The 23,222-nt window shown below is 47.3% G+C and overlaps 1 protein-coding gene across 2 annotated transcripts in view; it reads right to left on the bottom strand.

The window, feature by feature from the left end:
• Positions 1-23,222, bottom strand: part of PIGM (phosphatidylinositol glycan anchor biosynthesis class M) — a 202,803-nt gene that overhangs the window by 25,403 nt on the left and 154,178 nt on the right. For both annotated transcript variants that reach the window (XM_078687784.1, XM_078687786.1), the window contains 2 exons: positions 19,033-19,436; positions 13,315-13,871 (listed from right to left, as the gene is read on the bottom strand). In XM_078687784.1, coding sequence (XP_078543910.1) covers positions 13,315-13,871; positions 19,033-19,299 — 824 coding nt within the window. In that variant the 5' untranslated portion in view covers positions 19,300-19,436. The remainder of the gene's footprint in view (positions 1-13,314; positions 13,872-19,032; positions 19,437-23,222) is intronic.

Raw genomic sequence — 23,222 nt, 5'->3', positions numbered from 1 at the left:
CTAAGGTGAGTTTTTGGTCCACCACAATGCACTGATGTCCTGGGTCTCTATGCACAGTTCTGTGTATGAGCAGAATTCCTACAACAAACCATTTTTGTTTGCTAATAACTTTTGGGGCAGTTTGTTGGCACTTAATTACAATTGGCAAGACTTAACATGTTTAGTCAACTCTTTATATTTTTTAATTCACACAGATCCATTAAGGGGAGCACAATTAATGGTGGGGACAGTAAAAAAAAAAAGAAGAAAAAATTCTTTCCACAAATTTGGCAGTTTGATGACTCCACACAGAATTTGGGAGACGTGTCACAAGTTCAGCTTTTTCTTAGTATGTCATGTTTTGAGCAGATCTTTCTATGAGGGAGGCACTTCACCTTCAGGAGATTGGCATAGGTGGGCCTGACTTAGCCTGGTTCTCCTTCTAGCTCTCTGGCGGTTTTTTTCCGGATTATTTCAACTCGCATAGCTCTCACTTGCACACTCTGCACCAAGGTGTACTCCAGGGTTCCTCTCCGAGCCCCCTTTGTTTAATATCTACATCCAACCTTTGGCTCAGGTTGGGAAATCCCTGGGGCTCACGCTGGTGTCCTACGCAGAGGACAAACATCTTTAACCCCATGTCAGACATGGCTCATTTCCAAAGGTGTATGTTAGCCGCTGCAGAGTGGATGGAGCTAGAGATTCTCCTTCTATGGAAAGACACCCAGTCTTGGGGCGACCACTGGTGGCCTCCCTCAGTCGGTCTCCCTCCTCGTCTTAAGTCTGTGTTCAAAAACCTTTGTGTCTTGGTGGACAATACACTAACTTTTGAAGCACAGGCGAAATCAGTGGTAGGCACGTGCTTTGGACTTATGTGTGGGCTTAAACCCATTGTTGGAATTTTTGTTTATCGGACAAGTAATTATTTAGGCAGCTATCCTTACCCGTTTAGACTACTGTAACATCCTCTACCTAGGAACTAACAAGGCTGTGATTCACAGACTCCAGCTGGCTCAAAAAGCACGGCCAGGCTGCTGTTCGCTTCCAAAGAGTTGTCCTGTCTCCAGCAATAATCGCAAATTGCATTGGCTTTCGGTTGAGAAGCGTGTGCATTTTAAGACCTTGTGCACCACCCATAAGATATTTTTTCCCAGGGGGCCTGCATTATGTCCAATCTAGTGTCCCCATACATGCCCTCACTGTCACTGCATTCAGTCGATTGTAATTTGGCTCATGTTAAGAGAGTCAGAGCGGGAGGCTAGTCTTTCCAATATAAGGCCCCTGCCCTTTGGAAAGCGCTCTCCCTGTTCATTAGAAGTGTCCAGAACCACGAGTCTTTCAAAAAATCCTGAAGACCTGGTGGTTCTCTTCTTAGCTGCTTCCTGCAGCACTTTGCGATAGGTTACTTCTTGCAGTTTGCTCTTTTAGGACTAGCGCTGGGACGCGCCGTTGCTGGGGCAGCTATGAGCAATATACATTTTATAACATAACATAAATGGGGTCATTAAGATTAGATTCTATAAAAACGTGCTGTTCCGCAGCTACACACATCTGCGCCCCATGAAGAAACTGGACTCTGTTTACATTTTTTCTTTGCCTAAATTCTATGTCATTGATGATGACCTGCTGTCCAATCTTTAGTTCTGGTCAGCGACCAATGATAGTAACTAGCTACTTTCTGATGAATTTTTTTCAAACACATTGTATCGGCATTTAAATCAGGTGCATGGTACAGACACAAGTGAAGCACCAATGGTTGTGACATATCATCGATATATCACACTCGCCATTAACAGATCAAGGAAATTCTAGTCTATCCCCCAACTCCCTCTACCCTCCATGAGTTACATCATAAGTTGCAAAGATTTAGACTACAGTTTGTCAATGCCCACTACCAGCTTCTTAGGACACCAATCATACGCGTGGGAGGTCAATGGCTCCAGTGGCGGCAAAGTATGTAGCGTGTGTGGGGTTGTGAGTTGTTTCTATGGAGTTCCCAGGTCTTCTTATGTTGCATGCCCAATCTACTTTCTAATCTTCTACATTTCCCTCTACTAAAGTCTGAGTTCCACACAGGAGCGAAGCTGGATTCAGGTATGACATGATTCCATCATTTATCCCCTATAATGGTCAAGCTTAAATGGATACAGACTGAAGAGAGATGTTTCTTCAAACTATCCTGCACTATTCATCTCTCTGGATCCTTCAACTACCTTGTTAAGAAACTGATCATCAAAAAAGATTTAAATCCATCTGTAGTGCGGATACCCTCCTATTCCAGAAGCCCGCACTTCAAAAAAACAAAATTGACTTTAAAACAACCTTTCTCTTGGAGAGCTCACAACATTTGGAACTCTATCCACTGACTTATCAGAGCGATTCCTGTGCTCAAATTATTCATAAGAGAATTTGAAATGTTTGTTTTAATGTCACACGCACCTTTGATCATTCTTCTGATCCCCTTCACAGTACATAACTATCACCTGCCTAGGACCTCTTGTTTCCAATTAACTACTCTGCTTCATTTAATCTTTGTATACTTGTGGGCCTTAAGAATCCTTTCTCTTACCCTATACAAATGTAGATACATGGTATACTCCAGAATATGCATAAGTAAGCACATAAAATAAAATGTTAGATGTCTGTATGTCTTCATGCATATGGCTATAACTATATCTCAAAGACTCACATGTAACAGAACTTGGTTTTTAAACACTATACTGTCAGATTTATTTTGGAAGCCAATTTATTTTGGAAGAACCTGGCGATGCCTTAGCTAATAATATTAAATATCCCACTGTTCAAGCAATGCTGTACGGGTCTTCGCTCCCTCACTCTATACTAGTGGTGTCCCGCGCGGTCTTCCTTGCGTGGATATACGCGTTTCGACTGACACATTGGGACGGAGTTTAGCCTCCTGGAGGCCAAGCATCTGATGGGGGCACAGGGGAAAGGAGGCGTTTCCCAAATCTACCGTACACTCATATTTAATGCCTCACCTACACTTGACTACCTCAGAACGCGCTGGGAAAATTGGCTAGGTCCCCCTTGACGATGATGACTGGCGGGACACCCTTGTGTCATTACCATTTCCTCCTGCCTGAGACTAATCCAGACGTACTAGCTATACTGTGTCTTTCTCACCCCAACCAGGTTATGCCAGGCGGACCTTTTACCGAGCCCAGGCTGCCCCTGCTGTGCAATGACCCTGGCAGACTTTTACTACATGGTATGGACATGCCCGGGTATAGACAGATACTTGACCATTATAGCCGTAGAACTTACTGAGGTGCTGGGCTGAGAAGTTTACCCGCACACTAGTGTTTTTTCTCCCCTGGGTTCGGGAGGGCGTGGGAAGATCCCAAGCAGATAAAGCATTCCTGGGCACAGCCCTCATGGTGGCGAAAAGAAACATAGCCACCAAATGGAAACAGCCACCCCTGCGGTGTCCCAGTAGCATAGAGGCCTGGACTGGTGTGCGATCAAAGAGAAACAAGTGTTTATGGCATAGGGTTGTCCGCAGAAATACAACAGGGTGTGAGGCAAATAGTTAGGGCAAGTGGAATATGATGGGTGACCTCAAAACTGCTAATACGTTCAAGTGGAGTTGCATAGTGCTTCTTGGTGTGGTGACCGAGGCGATGCGAATATTATGAACAATCTGAACACATTTGATTACATTTTAAATATTTGGGGGACATTTGTTTTTAAAGGCACGCAACTTACCGCTTGACGAACTATTGGAGCGGGAAGTCAGGGGTTGTCCCTTCACTCCCTCAGAGGCACAGGAAGGGGGAAAACTCAAACCAGCGCTCACCTGGACGGCCGCCATCTTGAGTGGGCCAAGGTGAGCGCTCTAGGCTTTCTCCCAGCTAGCACTTGAAAAGCAGGGCTGGCGCGACCGCGCAGCCCAGATAGCTCCTGAGGTGTGAGCCGGGAGCAGGACAAAAAAGCACATATCCTCATTGCTACTATTGCGATTTTGCACTACGAATGATTTTAGGCACCTGGGAATTTTTTAGACAGAATCTGAACACATTTGATTACATTTTAAATATTTGGGGGACATTTGTTTTTAAAGGCACGCAACTACCCGCTTGACGAACTATTGGAGCGGGAAGTCAGGGGTTGTCCCTTCACTCCCTCAGAGGCACAGGAAGGGGGAAACTCGAACCAGCGCTCACCTGGACGGCCACCATCTTGAGGGGGCCAAGGTGAGCGCTCTAGGTTTTCTCCCAGCAGGCACTTGAAAAGCAGGGCTGACACGACCGCGCAGCCCTGATAGCTCCTGAGGCGTGAGCCGGGAGCAGGACAAAAACGCGCATATCCTCATTGCTGCTATTGCGATTTTGCACTACGAATGATTTTAGGCACCTGAGAATGTTTTAGACAGAATTTGAACACATTTTAAATATTTGGGGGACATTTGTTTTTAAAGGCACGCAACTTACCGCTTGACGAACTATTGGAGCGGGAAGTCAGGGGTTGTCCCTTCACTCCATCAGAGGCACACGAAGGGGGAAACTCGAACCAGCACTCACCTGGACGGCCGCCATCTTGAGTGGGCCCAGGTGAGCGCTATAGGCTTTCTCCCAGCTAGCACTTCAAAAGCAGGGCTGGTGCAGCTGGGCAGCCCTGATAGCTCCTGAGGCGTGAGCCATGAGCAGGACAAAAACGCGCATATCTTCATTGCTGCTATTGCGATTTTGCACTACGAATGATTTTAGGCACCTGAGAATTTTTTAGACAGAATCTGAACACATTTGATTACATTTTAAATATTTGGGGGACATTTGTTTTTAAAGGCACGCAACTTATCGTTTGACGAACTATTGGAGCGGGAAGTCAGGGGTTGTCCCTTCACTCCCTCAGAGGCACAGGAAGGGGGAAACTCAAACCAGCGCTCACCTGGACGGCCGCCATCTTGAGTGGGCCAAGGTGAGCGCTCTAGGCTTTCTCCCAGCTAGCACTTCAAAAGCAGGGCTGGCGCGACCGCGCTGACGGCGCGCCAAAGGCAAGCCCGTCTGCGCCTAGCGCTATGACCCCTGGTCGTCTGCTAGTAGAAACCCCACCAAGCCGGGTCTATACTCACGACCTTCTACTGAGCCTGGATGCTGGAGGTAGGAAAGGGGGTTGTTACAGCCTGAGGCCAGACGAGGCCTCACAGGCAGGCACTCAGGTCTGCACAGCATGTCAATCTAGACTCCCAGCCATTCTACTTAGACCTGTTCGAGCTGTCACTGATACTCACAAGCTCAAAGGGGAGGGTACGCGGAGCAACATAAATTGCCTCTTGATCAAGGCAAGATCTCTGGTGAAACACAGTCTTGAGTGCGCTGAGATGATCCTGGATAAGGAGATAAAAATTGCCTTTATAACAGAGACCTGGACGGATGAGACTTCTGGGCCAGATATAGTGAAAGCCACCCCTCCAGATTACCTTAGTTTTGTCTTGACAGGCCTCGTAAAAAAAGGAGGGGGCCTGGCAGTCATTTATCATACCTCCATCATAGGGTCCTTCCAACCGGTGGTCTCGGAGACGTGCGAGGTCTTGGGGTTTAAGCTTATTTTGTCCGATCATCAGTCCTTCAGAGGCTGCCTTCTTTATAGACCCCCTGGGACTAAGGCCCAGTTCCTAGAAACAGCTGGTAGCATCCTAGAGGAAGCCTTATGCGCAAAATCCTTTACAGTCCTTGGAGATTTCAATTTCCACCTAGAGAGCAGTCTAGACTCGGACACAAAAGCCTTATCGGAGGTGATGCATGGGGTGGGATTAACTCAGGTGGTTACAGGGTCAACGCATCTGGCAGGTCACACGCTGGACGGAATATTCACCAACAATCCTGATCTGAAGTTTATCAGGACTGACCCCGTCGCCTGGTCTGATCATGCCTTAGTGGTGTTTAATATCTCTGCCACCTCGCAGCATAGGGCTAGGCAGGACAGGAAAACAGTTAGGACCTGCAGATCCTGGAATAAGGTCGAAGGAAGTGTGTTTGAGGACCTCTTGGTGTCCTCCATGGTCACTCTGCCAGCAGACGTGAACAAAGCGGCGTCCACGTATGCCAAGTGGATTGATCGCGCCTGCACTACATTAGCCCCACCAAAAATCTGTCGCCCCACCCACACTGTCCCGTCAGCCCCCTGGTTCTCCGATGAGCTTAGGGAGTTCAAGGTGGCTTGCAAGAAACTCGAATTAATCTGGCTCAAAAACTATTATGCGACAGACAAATGTAAACTCAAGTCTAGCCAGATGGTATATAAAGATATGATACAGAAGGTCAAACGAACATACTTTACCGACCGTATTAATGGAGCTAAGAACTCACCTAAGGAACTTTTTAACACAGTTTCGAGCCTGGCCATGCCCAAGCCAGTGATCACTCCACCTAGTGAGGAAATCTGCAAGAACTTAGCCAAGTTCTTCCTAAGTAAGGTGGAACTCATCTTCACCACACTTGAGCCTCAGGTCAGGCAGAGCTTACTAGAAGGTACTCACAGGAATCACACTGTCAACTTACAGGAGGCTAAATTCTTTGAGTTTGGCCCGGTGAGCTCCGAAGAAATTAAAAAGCAGCTGCATGCCACAAAATCGGGTTCTCCCCTTGACCCCTGCCCGTCGTCAGTGGCAAGGCTGGCGGCAGCCCCAATAGCCGCTACCCTTGCTATTCTTTTTTATCAGATGTTTAAAGTAGGGGACTTTCCAACATGCTGGAAACGGGCATCCATTGCCCCTCTGCTTAAGAACCCTCTCTGGATATTGCCAATCCTAATAGCTATTGACCTATTGCTAGACTACAGCTGCCAGCCAAACTTATAGAAAAAGTCATGAACTTTCAGCTCTGCGCATTTCTGAGGGCCACTCAGGGCCTGGACATAGCGCAACATGGGAAGGTCATAGCACCGAGTCCGCCCTGATCAAATCGACCGAGGAGATTAGGAAGGTGATGGATGCGGGGGGCCGAGCGGCCCTAGTCCTCCTCGATCTATCCGCGGCCTTCGATACGGTCCACCACAGTATTCTGGTGGACCGTTTGGAGGACTGCGGGATCCAGGGTAGGGCCCTGAGCATCCTGAAAGCCTTTCTCACCAACAGGGTTCAGGTGGTGGCCATGGGAGAGTTCGAGACAAGACCCTTCGAGCTCCCCTGGGGGGTTTCTCAGGGATCCTCTTTAAGCCCCACCCATTTCAATATTTATGTCTCCTCTCTCGCCCCGGTTATCCCATCACACAGGTTTGAATTAACATCGTATGCAGATGATACTCAGATTGTGGTATCACTGCTTCCGGGGAGAGAAGATGGCGTAGCCTCTAAGTTTCAGGATTGTATGGCAGCAGTCAGCACTTGGATGGCCAGAAACTGCCTAAAACTGAACTCATCCAAAACTGAGGTTTTACTCTTCGGCTCCAATGTCAACTTCTGGAGTCCCAAGTGGTGGCCCGAAGAGATGGGAACCCAACCCCCCCCACTCCAGTAACCAAGGTCATGAACTTGGGAGTCCTGATCGATAACCAGCTCTCCTCCAAACCCCAAGTTAATGCGCTGACCTCCTCCATCCGCTGGTCTCTGAAAATCATCCGGAAGATTCTTCCCTTTCTACCGGATGGGTGCAAGAAAACGGTGGTGACGGCACTTGTGCTCTCCCGCCTTGACTATTGCAACAGTTTATTCCTCGAGGCCCAAAAGGGGCTGCTTAACAAACTGCAGGTTTTGCAGAATGCCACAGCCCGTCTCTTTACGGGCCTACCAAAGTTCGCCTCCGTCTCCCGGGAACTTGTGAAGCTACACTAGCTCCCAGTGCGTAAACGGATAACTTTTAAATCATTGTGCATAGTCTTTAAGGCGGTCCATGGTTTTGGCCCATCGTTTTTGCAACAGCATTTCCAGTGGTACAAGCCGGGTAGACATCTCAGGTCGGCCAGCTTGGGGCTGATCAGGACACCATGCATTAAGAAAGTACGCTGGGGGGGCAAAAGTTTAGTCCGAGGTGCAGCTAATGCCTGGAATGCCCTACCAACGGCATTGAGACAGAGTACGGATCTGCTGGCTTTTCGGAAAAGTCTTAAAACGTGGCTATTCACTCATTAGATTGGAGGCTTGAAGCCACGGGAGCTATCACTACAGCGCCAGGACACCAGTTGGTAACAGTGCGCTCTATAAATGGTATAAATAAATAAAATAAAATACAGTGGGTTGAAAAGTACTTTATAGTGCTTCTATGTGGGGGGGCATGGCTTGGAAGTATGGCGAGCTAGACGCGGAGTAGAGCAGCTCCTGCCCACACGAGTTAAAATCCTTCCTAATCCTGGCGGACTGGTGATTATCCCCCCACAAAAGGGGGTCGGAGCCCCCCCCTGGTCCCATGCCTTGGGTCCGTAGGTGTTGTGAACTCTCAGTGGACCTGAACACCGGTCTTTCTTCCTGGAGGAGCTGGCGGCCGCGCTGCTGACAACATGGCGGCGCTGCTGAGATCAGCCTGACTCCCTGCTGTTGGCCGCCTGTGCTGGGTCGGCCCCTGCTGTGCGGTCCGGTGCAGCGGGGCTACCGGCGGCCCGACGGTCCTGGATTGCTGCACTGGGCCCTCTGGGACCGCGTAGGTGGAGGTCGGACCCTGAGTGCGCCTGGAAATAGATGCCTGAAGCGGCCCCCGGGGCCGGATTCTGCGCGACCCCGGGGCTTCAGTGGGCCGCGGTAGGCCCGTGTTGTGGAACTCCTTTCTGGTGGCATCAGGACCCATGGCGAAGCGCTCTCCAGACCAGATTGCACTCTTGGTGGACCCCTAATGAGAGACCTCTGCGGGGAGATGCGATGTCCTTGTGCCTGGAGGCCCTCAGGATCAGGCTCAGACGGAGGTACTGGCGCGGGGGGAGTGTGAGACTGACAGCGCCCGGGGACGCGCTAATTGAGGTTGGGAGGCTTGAGCAGGCTGCCTCTGGCTGACGCTGTTGGAAGGCTCGCTGAGGGAGGATGGCAGGCAACCCCAGGTGCTACGAGTGCCTGGCTACTGGTTGACAGGCAGTGGCCCTCGGAGGGTGGAGGAGCAGCTGGAAAGGGCTGATCCTGGACCCCTGAGATAGCCAGGGCGGGCGGACGCCGCCTTGGAGGCTGCGGTGAGGACTGCTATAGGGGCACAAGAAAGAGGCGCAGGGGACATAGTTAGACCCCCGGCGGGACAGCGACTCTTGCGGCAGCCCCGGGTGGCCTAGAGGCCTGAGAGGATGGGCCCCATGGATTTTCCTTTGTTGGACACCGACAGATTGCCTGGGGGGCTGAAAGTGGTGGCCGGGAGACACCTGTGCCTAGTGAATGTTTATGCCCCAAACGCCGATGATGGGGAATTTCTGGGGAAGGTCCTGGGGAACCTGGATTTGGCGCCTGGTGTAGAACTGATTGTGGCTGGAGACTTTAACTGTGCCATTGACGGGGATTGGGACAGATACCCTCCAAGACCAGACACTAAACCCAAGACTCGCGCGGCCATGCAGCAAATGCTTAATAATTATCACTTGCTGGACATATAGTGACAACGCCACCCGGATAGCCGGGTGTATTCTTGTTATACCCTGGCGGCTCATACTTACAGCAGATTAGATTATTGTTTCGTACCAGAAGCGGCGGCCGGATTTTAGAAACACAGTACCTGGCCCGCTATCTGTCTGACCACTCCCCTCTGCTGGTGCCCTATACTTTGGGCCGCCCACGCTCAAAAATACCATTATAGAGACTTAATACAGAAGCGTTGACAGACCCGGTTTTTAAGGAAACACTCACGACAGGGTTGGACAGCTACTTTGAGGAAAACTGGAACACGGCTAGTTTGAGGGCGTTTGAATGGAACGCAATGAAAGTGGTGTTGCAGGGAATGTGTGGCCACGGAGGTGGGAGTGAGGAGAGTGTTGGAGCGGGACCTAGCACATCAGGAAGACCGCTTAAAGGTTCTAGAGGCGGCCCTCCCCACACACTCAGAAGGACCGACTAAGTGGACGGAGCAAAGACAGAAGGTAGGGGAGCTATGGGAGACATTGGGCAAATATAACAGGTCCACTAGCAGACTTCGGTGGTAAACTGAGGGGGACAAAGCAGGGCGCCTACTGGCACGCCTGATTAGGGAGGAGACTCAGCCCACCCCAATACTAGCCCTTAGGTGCGCTCAGGGTGGGGTGGTCTACACCTAACAGCAGATAAACACGGTCTTTGCCGCACACCTCAAGAAAATATATTCCGAGCCCGCTACCGCCCTGCCATCTCTGGAAACCCCTCTTACCGAAGTAGACCTGCCCTGCCTGGACTCGGAAAGCCAGGAGTCCTTAGGGGCGCCCTTCCGGGGCGAAGAGGTGAAGGCGGCGATTGCACACTTGAAAACAGGTAAGTCCCCTGGCGCAGACGGCCTGGCAGCGGAACTTTATAAGGAGTTTGGGGGGGACCCTGGTTCCCCGGCTCCTGGAAGTAGTCCTGGAGGCTGAGGAGACAGGTATGCTGCCCGCCTCCATGAGTGAAGCATTGATTGTAATGATCCCCAAGCCGGGACAGGATCCCTTGCTACCGGCCTCTTTTAGGCCGATATCTATGCTTAATGTCGACCTGAAGATTATTAGCCAGGTTTTAGCGAACAGGCTGCTTCCGTATCTTCGACTACTGGTGCATGACGACCAGTCCGGTTTTATTCCAGGCAGGAAAACGCTTCGGAATATCCGTTGCCTGGCCCACTTCATGCAGTCCCTTGAAGGGGGGGCTGGGCAGTGCACCCTGGTATTTCTCAACATCGAACAGGCGTTCGATTCGCTCCGGTGGGAATATCTATGGCAGGTGCTGTTAAAAATGGAGCTGGGAGAGGGGTTTGTGAACTGGGTGTTATGTCTCAGACGCATTTTCTATAGCTAGAGGGACGCGGCAGGGGTGTCCACTGTCCCCCTTGCTGTTCGCCCTCGCGGGGTGCTACAGGGGAGGAGTATTCGGGTGGGGGCTGTCGAACATGTAATATCATTGTACGCGGACGATGCGCTGGTATACCTGTGGGAGCCAATGCATTCGCTTCCGCTATTGATGACGGCGTTGGGCCAATTTCCCGAGATCCCTGGATTGTATGTCAACAACACCAAATCCCAACTATACCTGGTGGGTTCTGCGACTGAGCAGGGCGGAGTACAGCTCCCCGAGATGGGGATCCCCTGGGTGCCCGATGTGTTGCGCTATCTTGGGATTTGGATAAGTAGGGACAGAGGCGTTTTTTATCAACATAATATGGGGAGGATCCTCAGAGGTCTCCGGGGCAGTATTGAGTTCTGGTACCCACTTCCACTCTCGCTGATGGGGAAGATTGCCCTTATTAAAATTATGCTATTGCCACAATGTCTTTACACAATGCAAGGCTCCTTCTTCTAAATCCCGCACCAGGTTTTTAAAGACCTTGATTAGCTGCTCCTACACTTACTTTGGAATGGCAAACGCTGTCGGGTAAGCCTAGAGGTCATGAAACGCACCAGGGGTACAGGTGGCTTGGAAATCCTGGATCTGGAACTTTATTATTTTGCGTCCCAATTACAGCACGCAGTGGCTTGGTTGGACACAGACCCTTCATGGGAGCGTTCGCTCCTAGCCGACACTTACGGGGACCGACAGCTGGGCGCACTTTTGTGGCACTCGGATAGTCACCAGAAGCAAGGCCCCCCACTAGGTGGATAATTGGCGGCCGTCTGGGCCAGGGTGATTAAACAAATTATCAAAGTGAAACCGTTCGCCCTGGAGGCGGATTTTTGGTTGATGCCACCTTTCGCGCGTATTGAACGCATAATGTCCGTAGACAAATGGAAGGCAGGAGGCTGTCTTATGCTGATGGATCCCTACCCAGAGCAGCGGTTCATTACGTACCAGGAAGCAGTGGAGTCCTTTGAGTTAGGCCCAGGGCAATTCCTACAGTACGCCAAGATAGCAGCAACGGCACGGCAGCTATGGCCTACGTTCCTGGACTCCCCAGAGCACACACATTTCCTGGTCACGTTGATTACCATGGTGGGCGGGCGGAAGCTGGTCACGCATCTGTATAGGGCTCTTAGCGAAGACAGGGAAGGTGCACCTCTTAGGGTGGAGGCTAGATGGCAGGAAGTAAGCCAATAGGAGATAACACCAAGGGACTGGGAGAAGATTCATGAGGGAGTCCGAAAGGTGGCAGTCTCCAATAGAGTTAAGCAGATCCAGTACAATATGATCCACATGACGTATCTATCTCCCAAACGCTTACACACCTTTGACAGTTCGAGGGCCTCATGTTGTCCCTGATGCCACTATGACCCGGCAGATTTCACACATATGGTATGGTCATGTCCGACGATCCAGGGATTTTAGGTGACAACCCTAGAGGACCTGCACAGGATCACAGGTTGGAGGGTGGCTCTGGAGGTACGCACCTGTATCCTGGGACTGATCCCCAGAGACCCTAAATGCAAAACCAGTAGAAAATTCCTAGTATTAGGACTGGTGACGGCCAGACGACGAATAGCAATCCACTGGTTGACACAGCAAGGGCCACTACCAGCACGCTGGAAAGCGGATCTGAAGGAATGGGCACTGGCAGAGGAGGGGCACATGCGTAGTACTAGGAGGGACGCTAAACTCCCAGAGGTGTTACAGGCAGGGGGGTTAATGGTCCAGGAGATAGACGGGGTGGCCCCCAGCTCTACACAGGCAACGGCCACGGGGGATAGTCCAGATGGAACAGAGTCCCCCAGACAACGGGTGAGGTGGGAGGATACCCCGACCTGAATGTTTGTTCACTAGGCCTTGGGATGGGTGGACCCGGTGGGATGGGGTTAAGTATGGGGGGGGGGGGAGTTTGTTTACAAGTTATCCAATTACCAACGTGACACGTTGGTGATGCTTTTGCTGATTGAATGTTTGATGGACGCTTCAGTGGATACTCGTATTGATTCATTAACCCCGGACCGGGGAATGTCTTGCTCACTGTATGGAGTGGTACATGTGATGTGACTATTTTCAGTTGTAAAGTATGTCAAGAAAATTGCAATAAAGAAATTAAAAAAAAAAAAAAAAAAAAAAAAATAGTGCTTCTATGTGGCTGTATTGCACGGTTTGCATTAAAATCAATAAAAATTGATTATCAAAAAAATATTCAAAATTGTTGGAGGTCAACTTAGGGGATCTGTACTAGCCCAGGATTCATGAGATTTTTTGTAAGGGTGCCTTTGATAAGAAGTTATTTTCTGTCAGGATTAAACTTCGGAAACTTATTTTAGGATTTCTTTTGATGATCTTTAACACCCGTCATGAAATCAAATTAACTTGTTCAAAGAAGGCGAATGATCCTATGGTAAACTTACCAGTAGTAAAATATCACAGTTAAAGCAGAAAACATAAGTCCAGCAACAGCACTAAAAAGTAGGACATCTCGATTCAACAGCCGTGGCAAGAGGTTCCAGAGGTTTTCCAAGAAGTTGCGCTTAGATGTTTTTGAATGAATGGTTTGTCTCAAGCGCACAGGTGTCAGCAGATGGAGGATGATGGGGAGTACATAGGTGACTGGATAAATCTTCATGTGTACAGACAGGCCATAGAACACTGCAGCGGTCAACACGCTTCGTTGTTGAATGAAATATAACATAGCCAGCACAAGAACTGCTACAACAGACTCTGCATTTCCTCTACTGGATACAGTCATTGGTAGAGGGTTGAAGAGCCAGAAGATGCAGTACCAATTTGCCTTGGTTATATCCAATCCACGTAGAAGCAAAATCCTGGACATTAGATATGCAGCAATTAAGTCACATGATATAAAAATAATTTTTCCAAACATCTCAGTGAAGTAGATATTTGGTGTTAGGATCCATGCCAGCAGAGGGGTGTAGCGGTACGTTGCTCTTTGGTATGGTGAAGCTCCCTATATAAAAATTAAAAAAACAAGGCATTATATTGAATCCAACACATATAAGTTAACAATCTGTATTTTAACCCTTATCAAACACACTTTAGTTTTCCAATTATGTTTACTTGCATGTAAAGATCTGTCTTCTACATCTGTATTAAAAGAATATTTAATTTATTATATCACCACATTTACATTTTGAGAAATCATCAATGGATATTGATTTAATATATTGGACACAAGAAAAATTCAGGATTTTTTTTTAGGACATATTACCAATGGCCAGCAATTATAGATGCTTGTTTCCGGTCCAAGGAGGACCTGGCCTGGCAGTTCTGGCTGGACTGTTCCCACGAGGAACATGGTTAAGACTGATTTGCATATGGCTGGGTCCAAGCTGGGGTGGCATAGTGAGCATAAGAATGATGGATTAAACCCAGATCAGTGACTGGGGGTGAGTGGTTGAAACATTTCAGCACTCCTTCCATCATCTTGTTGTGGCAGAAATTATATACCCCATGTTTTAAAGTCAACAAGGTTTCACATGAGTCCAGTCGATCACTGAAAAATCATATTAAATTGGCACACACTCATAAATATACAGCACATTTACTGAACATACCAACAAGCATAAACACGGAATGATAAAACCGAAGAAAGAAATTAACATCGTTACTGACCTCAAAATAAATTTACAAGCAAAATATTAAATGATGTGGTAAAAAAAATATTTGTAATAGAAAACCGGGCAAACTCCTACATTTATAATTAAAGACGGACGGTGTTCTATCTTGTTCTATAATAAAATCTGGGCCGTTCCTTCAGACGTGTAATGGTTTGGGAGAAGTACTATTTGGTCATATCTCATAGTAAATGTATGGAAATGCCTTTTTGCATGATCACCTTCATGTTTTGGACTAATGCTCCTGGTTTTTCGACTCCAAGAGTGCACTGTGTCCTGTTAACCAGACCTCAGTGCCACTGTTTTAATCCATTACAAGATGTATGTTGAATTGGCTACCCACAATAGGCATTAGCTTACTTATTTATAAGTGCCTATAATAAGCTACCAAGGGTACCCAGGACATATAAGTTAGCTGCAGCCCGGAATAGCAGTTTTAAATTGCTAGTTTGACTTTGCCATTGAAACCAATGGCAAAGGCGCAACTATCCTTAACAATACATGTCTCCTCTAAGGAAGGCCTATCAAGCTCTAAGTCAGGGAGCAATGTATTATTAAGTGGGACGTGTACTTTAATATGTCCTAACAGTAAAACTTCCAAATTCTTGTTTTACTGTGCAAAGGCTAGTAGTCCCATTGGCTAGTACAAATTTACAGGCTGATATCCCATTCCTGCTATCTTCTGAATGGAAACTCTGTTGCCCAGTTTATCTAGTGGCCTTTCACAGTTGCCGGCTACCAGACATTCTCCTGTCTCCTGTCCTCCTGGGGAGTAGTCTGAAAGAATCTCAGGATTAACAACAATAGAAGTCTTCCACAGGGGGAAGTGTTACCCCCTCCTCCCCACCCAGGAATCCACACAGAGTGTTCGACCAAAAGGTGAGCTTTAAAGAAGAAGTCGCCTTTGGGGGCAAATGGTGATCACACTTGAGAAGGACTGCCCCTTTGTTCAGGAGAGATGGGCTGGCAGCGGGAACAGAGAGGAGTAACGAGTTGCAAAATGTTTTTTCCATGGTCATGTAGTCCACAGGTATTCACACCTCTAGGGTGGGGTACCAAGCTCTTATCGACCGATTAAGGGTTCAGACATCTTAAGAATGGGCAGAATAGTTCACTCTGCCATTGCTAGATACCAGAAGTTGTCACAAGGCAGGAAAGATCCTGGCAGCCCATTGGCTACTGGCTGCATCAACCCCACAGGGCACTTGCACCCTGACACTCTATACCTCAGATCACATAAGACTGGAGGAAGAACCGAAGAAGGATTGCCCTGCTGGCCCCTAGACCTGGAAAGAGAGGCTGCACATGCTGCTCCTTGTGATAATTAAGAGAGGACTCTCTGAAGGGCCCGGATCCTAGAAAAAACACTCCAGAGCCTCAGATTGCAAAGGTGAACTCCAGGGGTCATTTGGGTGACCCCCTCTTCCAGCAGCAGGGCCATATAAACTGAAGTAGCCTGTCCTGGCTAGTCAGTAGCCACCCGCAAGGAATCGTCACTGACTGCCAATGTGCAGCCCTCCCCTCAGGACTCAAAGTTGCAAATGTGTCTGCCGGACCCGGGTGAGTCCCCAGGGTGAGGATTGGACACCAAAGATGGACACTAGCCCTCGCCAAAGGAATCCGCTGTGACCGGAGATCGGTAGAGCTGCTGCTGCTGGACTTCTACTGGTCCAAAGAGAACTTTGACGGACACCAACCCTTGAGGCCAAAGTCGCCCCCCCTTGCCTTTGGACCAAGGAATCACTTGGGGAGGAGAGTCTTGCAGACTGCACAGCATCCAGAGTATCTTTCATCATCCTGTATCCTCAGCATCAGGAACACTCCGATGAAGTATATGGCGGTTTTGTTGTTAAGTGTGGAACTGGACTTAAGACTGCTTTGGTGGCAAGGTAACTGTTCAAATACTCATTCAGTCCCAGTCGAAACAGCCAAATTCAACTCTTCCAAACTTTTTGAAAGTTTCCAAAGTTAAAGATCGTCAATGGTTCTTTGCGCTCTGGACTAAAAAGCTGGGATTTCGTTTTTTTAAAATATCTATATATCCTGAACCCTTCATTGGATTTTGCTCAGCTTGGTGTCTAAAAGTTCTAAAAAATATAATCTATTTCTATATACTGGTGTCGGTTTTCGTTCGTGTTTTGCGACTTTCTTGTTCTGTTGATAGGCGCTTCTGAATGCTTTACGCTAGTTCCTTTGTTTAAGCCTTGCTGCTCGAAGCACAGCTACCCAGGGTTGAGCATGTTTTTACAAACGAGCCTGATTGGACCCAATATTGTTTTGTGAGTATATTACACTAGGTCACACAACCACATCATATAATACACCACAACCCCCAAAGTAAACAAGTAAAAAAAAAAAACGATTTTGGCAGGTTATTTCCAGTTTGTTGTTATTGGCTTACAACTCAATCAGAGCACAGTTAAATCAAGTATGGAATAGAACTAGGAGATATCAGGGAAGACAGCTGTTGAATAACCAACGACTGGAAAAGTGCATAAATCTGGGAGATAATTTTTCATTTGATTCAAGACCTGATCACAGAGTCAGTCTAGTTTGGACTGAATGAGCATGCTGGGGAGAACCTAAATGTCTATAGCACCAAACAAATCTAACTAGAATGTATAGGAGTTTGAAATGTTTCCTCAAATAATGCTTTAAATAATCAGAGGAATGGAGGTTGAAGTTCAAATTAGTGCACTGGAATGTTGTGCTCTCCACTGAAAACAACGGTGTGTTCCGGGCTTCCAATGGCCGGCAGATGCCCGGAGCTCCAACATTTCAAAGTGTGTTCACAGCTATTGCTTTGGATTTCAATCCCCTTGCGCTCCGGAAAGACTTTGTTTTTACAAATTAGAACATTCTGCCCTCTAGGTGCGGAATGTTCTAATAGCCTTAGAGCCCTCCATAGTGGGTTTATTAGCAACAAATGTGATGGTTGTTCACACTCTAAAACCCTAAAACAGTGAGCTGGGTCGGTTGTTGCGCTCCTTGGGGTTGACAAATGGGACTCCATCGGTATTTCCAGAATTGGGGACCTCTGGAGATCCGGGAATGTCATACCATTCTCCCAACTAAGTCAAGAGTTTGAAATGGCCAGCTCTGAACAGTTCCGGTATTTCCAAATTAGACATGCCCTACTCTCAGCTCTTCCTAAGGGTGCGGCCCTCCCGGACTCCTCCCCTCTGGAGGACAGGATTTTAGATGGGGACTTGCCAGAAAAGGCCATATCCCTCCTTTACAAGAAGCTTATCAATAATATGACCGAACCCCTAACACGGCTAAGAGATAAAGATGTTGCCAGCTTGAAAGATGAGGAGTGGCGAGCCGCGGTGGCTTCGCCCCGCAAAGTTGCCATCTCCTCTAGACTCCGACTGGTTCAGTTAAAAATCCTCCACAGGACGTACTTGTCTGGACCCTCGTTGGTTCATATGGGATACGCCCAAGTTAGTGGTTGTATACGGCAGAGCGGGCAAGAGGGCACCTTCATCCATACACTTTGGGAATGCGAGACAATCCAGAAATTCTGGGAGGGGGTGGTATTAATGATGGAGGAAGTATTGGGGCAGCAGATACAATGCAACATCAAATTGGTTTTGTTAAACATATGGGACACCACTGACCTTACGGCTAAGGAGAAGATATGGGTCACTCTGGGCTTCATGGTTGCCAAGCCGAATATCGCACGATTGTGGAGGGCTCCGACCTCACCGAACATTGCGGACTGGGCCAGAGACATGTACTGGTGTATGGTGACAGAGATACCTATTTATGTTTCCAGGGGATGCCCGAAGAAAGAAACTTTCCGGGGGGAGATATGTGAGCCACCAGGGGGGTCGAGGGGACGAGGGTGTTAATGTTGAATAATGTGACATTCCTGAAAACAATTATGCTGTACAGGGGTGAAGAGGTTTTTGATGTTCTATCGAACTGTGTGCTACTGATCACATGTGAAATGCTGTGTCTCTGTTTAACATGCCAATTTCTCAATAAAAAGAGTTTACAAAAAAAAACCTCAAACAGTGAATGATTTCTAAAGAACGTCACAGAGGCAATTATTGGTGCTGGAGTATAAAGATGACTGCACGCCACCTCTATCTGGGGCACAGTCACAGCACTTCTTGGTGGCCTCTGAGTCCACTATTGTAATACGCCACAGGTGAAAAGGCCAAGGGGCATGGGGCCACACCCTGATGTAAATAATGAGATGCCCCTTGGAAATACGCTACTGCACATACTGTACCGGCACAATCCACATCACAGAAGTGGCCATGTAAACATCTATGCCCCTTCTGTTCTACTAAAGAGTGCAGAAAGCCAAAATTAAGAATGGATTCACTGTGGAGTTTCAGAGAACAGACTTAAATTAAGAGAATACTGATAGTGTTAGGAGATCAACCTTCCACCACAAAGGCACCCCATCTACCTCCTTCCATCGTACTACTATCAACTTTCCAGATAAACAACATGCATAGACAGTTTGATAAAAGAAAGTACCTTAGTGATGAATCTGGCTGCGTCCGTAAAAACATGGTAATCAATATCTGTATATTTCACCAGCATGGTCCTGTCCTGGAAAATTCCATAAAAGACAAGTGCCATTCTCACCAGGAAGGCAGTTCCGAATAAGACCCGCGTCTTAAGCAATAGACTCAAACACTCCCGACATTTCATGGAGGAGGCCATCTTAGGTGTGGGAATTTTCCGGATGTTTGATAAAGGCAGTGCATGAATGGCCAAACTAACGAAATGCTGGAATGACATATGAACATAGTCTTTCAGTCAGAAGGGAGTTTAGTTTGTATCATTTTGCTTTGCTTTGTTTTTTGCCCCAGAGGTTCTGTTTTTGTTCCTGCTTCATGCAATATTCCAACTTCCTTTATCAACAGTCACCTGTAATTCTGAACAGAAAACAAAATTAAATGAAAAGGTTAAGAGTTCAATTATTACATTAAACAACAATCCTAATTTATCATCTAATTTCTACAATGGGGATTTCCAGTAAAAAACATCAGATATTTGTAATAAAGTATTTGTTTATATATGGTAACTGAACGAAATGTATAGGTTTACTGTACTGCAGATAAAGGGGAAGGGAAGAGTTACCCACACGGTAAGGTAGCAAACAGCTCCACTGCCCCTGGAACTCGGCATCAGAGTGAAACCAGAGGTACAAAGGTATTCTGCATTTGCAAAGCCTGCGATTTGCAAAATCACAGTTTAAAGTCGCAAAAATAACTATTTTCAATAATCAAAGGCCATTTCTGGACTGCAAATAGGAAGGGTGTGAAAGACATTTCCCCGGGAGGCTAGAAGGGTGGGGTGGAGGGGGGGCGGGTTTGTTAGTGGGTCCGGTTTTGTGCAACATTTTTAAAAGCACTGCAAAGCTCCTTGTATATTCAGCAGTTTTCGGGCAACAATAAAAGGGTCAAGTTAACTCTGGTGATTAATGTATCTGCTGGAGAGAGATGGAAGTTTTATCTAGTGGCAGTTTTGACTCATCTAAGATGGAGCCTGCGGCAAGGAACATGTACCATGCATATCAAAGAACAATAGTTTATGTGCACAGCTCAGTGGGTTACTGCTTTTGTCACAGATTCTTTTGTTACTGTGCAGTTCATAAATTACAATCGTAATCTAGCACAATGAGCTACAAACTGATAGCAAAAAAATGCATTCAAACTGCATGGAAACAGGTTAGCAATGTGTTTTTTCCAGTCTTTCATTCTCCTGATGTTGCTAAAAAAGGTTGGTTTGGGCAGAAATAAATTCTTATTATTAAAGTCCACCATTGTTATATTCTGAATCCGGAGTTTGAGCTTCTCCAGACCAAGCACTCTTAGAAAGTTCTTACCAGTATAGCTGGCTTGTGAATTCTACACTTTGTAGCCACCTGTGCCTTCTGTAACATTTTCTATACATTGATTTACATATGAATGATTCATTGTCTCTGTATTTGTGTGCAACGTAAAGGGCTCAGACGCCCTACTCTGGTATGAGAAGTGTTATAAAACAAATGAAATACATGTGAGAGAGGGTCTATGGACAGTTGACAGGCACTGTAGGAGGGCGATAGTTAGGGAATCAATGAAGAGCCCCAACAATGATTGTCGTATCCTTTTGCACAGTAAGGTCATCATTCACTATGTTTTAAAAGCTAATACAATTGAACATTTGATGACAAGGTGTTGTCCCAAATATTCTAGGGAGGAGAACCCCCCGCCCCAAAACCCTCCTTTGTAGTGGTAAGGCTCGCTCTCCACACTCACTATGCACTGTACCGGGGCTGTTCTGACAACATTTGCCAAGGCTGCTTTGGGTTCCCAGTCCGGCCCGGACTGCGGTCACAAACCACTGAAAAGTTACCACCTCTACAGGGGTTTATTGGATTCACAAAGGGGAAGAAGTCCATTTGGGAAGTCGTCCTCTCGTGAAATAGTGTTGGATGGCCTTGGGGGAGGAGCATGGTACCCTTAATATATTCCCCAAAAATTATTTTCTTTCCTTTAAAAGCAGCACATCTCACTCTTTAATGAACACAGGTTGTTTTTGTTTTAAATATAAAGTTTCCACTTTAGCATTGTCATTTAATACGTATATGATGGCAGTGGTATTGGGAATATGTTTAAAATATCATAGAAATTAATAATGAAGCATTTGCACTGAACACTCAAAATTATATGTATTAATATATCTATAAACCAATAAATATATTAACAAAAAAGGATCTTGATTGGTCTCCCCATTGACTTATAAAAACAAAAATCCAAAGCTACGATTCAAGGCCAGGACAGGTATGGAGTGAGGCGTATGAGACTCGCCTCTGTCTGGGCTCACCAGTCGCTTGGGCCCTTTCAACTAAATATCTGCCTTCTTCCCAGACGACAAAGTATGTTGAGGGTGTGGAGATGCAGTAGAGTGGGGGTGATCTGCGACGCAGAAAAGGGAGGTGATGAAGAAGCTTCAGCGAAGCGCTGCTCTTACTACCCAAAATGGCTGCCACAGCATGGAGCGGCTTAACTGAGCATCTAGCAGAGCAGCAGGACATTGGAGCAGAGGCTGATCCATTAAAGGCCCCATCGGCGAGAAGACAGCTTTTTGTCACACAGAGAAGAGCGAAGCCAGAAGAGCCTCAGAGTAACAGTGCTTTTTATGTGAAACGAGGGCAGCAACCGCATGTGACTAAGGTGAGCGTCTGGCTGCGTATTGATTAGCAAGAAGCAGAAGGGATGCTGGCCCTACTTGTCCGGTCATACCAATACCCTCACCAGAGGGGCATAAGGAGATTAAAATTGGTCTGTTGCATATCCTCCCACCATAACAGACACATAACAACAGATGTGACGTACCACAAGAAAGCCTATACCCAGCAGTTAGAAATAAAGGCTAACATATGTCCACTAGTTACCCGCCTGGCGTCAGAGTGCTTACTGGGACCCTCCTGCACCTGCGCGGCATGCTTCATCATAGGGTTCAGCTCCTATACTAGGCGGATGCTGCAATGCCTTGCAGGCTCTAAAGCCCCCTGAAAGAGGGGAGCACACTTTTGGTAAGAGATCCTTTCACTGGCCGAAATCGTGATCAGTGAACTAGTGATTTTGCAGGTGATTGTGAGTCTGAAAATCGTGCAAATTAAAATTGACTTAAGATTCCCTTGTGTACCTGTTTTATTTTCAGGGGTTTCTGCCAAGGTTAAAAATAGTCAAGAGGACCAATGAATAGAACACTATTAATCTGGTGGTCCACTTGTGTCAGTATACATTTCACACTCAAGTATGCCCAGACAGATAATTTGGCGTCTCCTCAGGACTTAATGCACCCTACTCTATGGGGGTACAAACTGTATAAGTTACTCTCATTGTGAATGTCGCTTTTGAATAGTTCACCAGTTCCCGCCAACACAGACTCACATGGATAAGGCTGATCAACCCCAAATGGAGTGCGTCTAGAGCCTCATAGGAGTCGGATACAAAAACGTATCCTTCTATACTGCGTCCTGAGGATGCCGGTCCCAGGACCTATGTAAGCTCCCCAGTCCCATATTGTTCCCACAGACAGGAACAGAGCTCTCAACCAGCAAGGCTAGTGAACACCTTGGCAGTAGGGCGCCAGTGCTACTGCACAGCCGTGTAGCCTAGTGGGACCTATAATTAAAGGGCCTGAGTAAGCAAAGTGTCAAGAGAATATGGTAAGTCAGCCAGCATGCATCTCTGTTTGGAGAAATCCTGTAAGGAGGAGTCCAGTCAGCAACCTAAAAGCATGAGCGACGACCCATAGAGCAGGTACTGGCATCTAGTGAGGGTGCAATCATAACCCAGGATTCTAGCAGACTGCAAATTAAGCACATCTCGCATTCCAACCAAGGGAGCGCATTTTAGTCAAGAGGGCCGAGCAACGGCTTGCAAGCCCTCTAACTCAGAACAGGAAGAAAGAGGGAACAATACGAATCCTATATAGACTGCACGCAAATGCAATGGTCGTACTGCGTAGAGACCTGCAGCTCGTGTGTGCTGTTAAGTCCCCCACCCCTTTTTAGGGTATCAACTCTTGTGAGATAGGGCATCAATCAAATGCTCACCAAGACAGGAGGCCAGAACAACAAATGAGTGGAGAAACAGAATCTAGTTGCCAATGAAATCAGGGATAAGCTAGAGCAGAGATTTGGGGTACCATGGCATTGACAATGG

Source organism: Lissotriton helveticus, chromosome 4_1 (genome assembly GCF_964261635.1).
Source record: "Lissotriton helveticus chromosome 4_1, aLisHel1.1, whole genome shotgun sequence".
Taxonomy (NCBI): Eukaryota; Metazoa; Chordata; class Amphibia; order Caudata; family Salamandridae; genus Lissotriton; species Lissotriton helveticus.
Note: the sequence above shows the minus strand (reverse complement) of the source record. Positions and strands in the feature narration are given on the sequence as shown.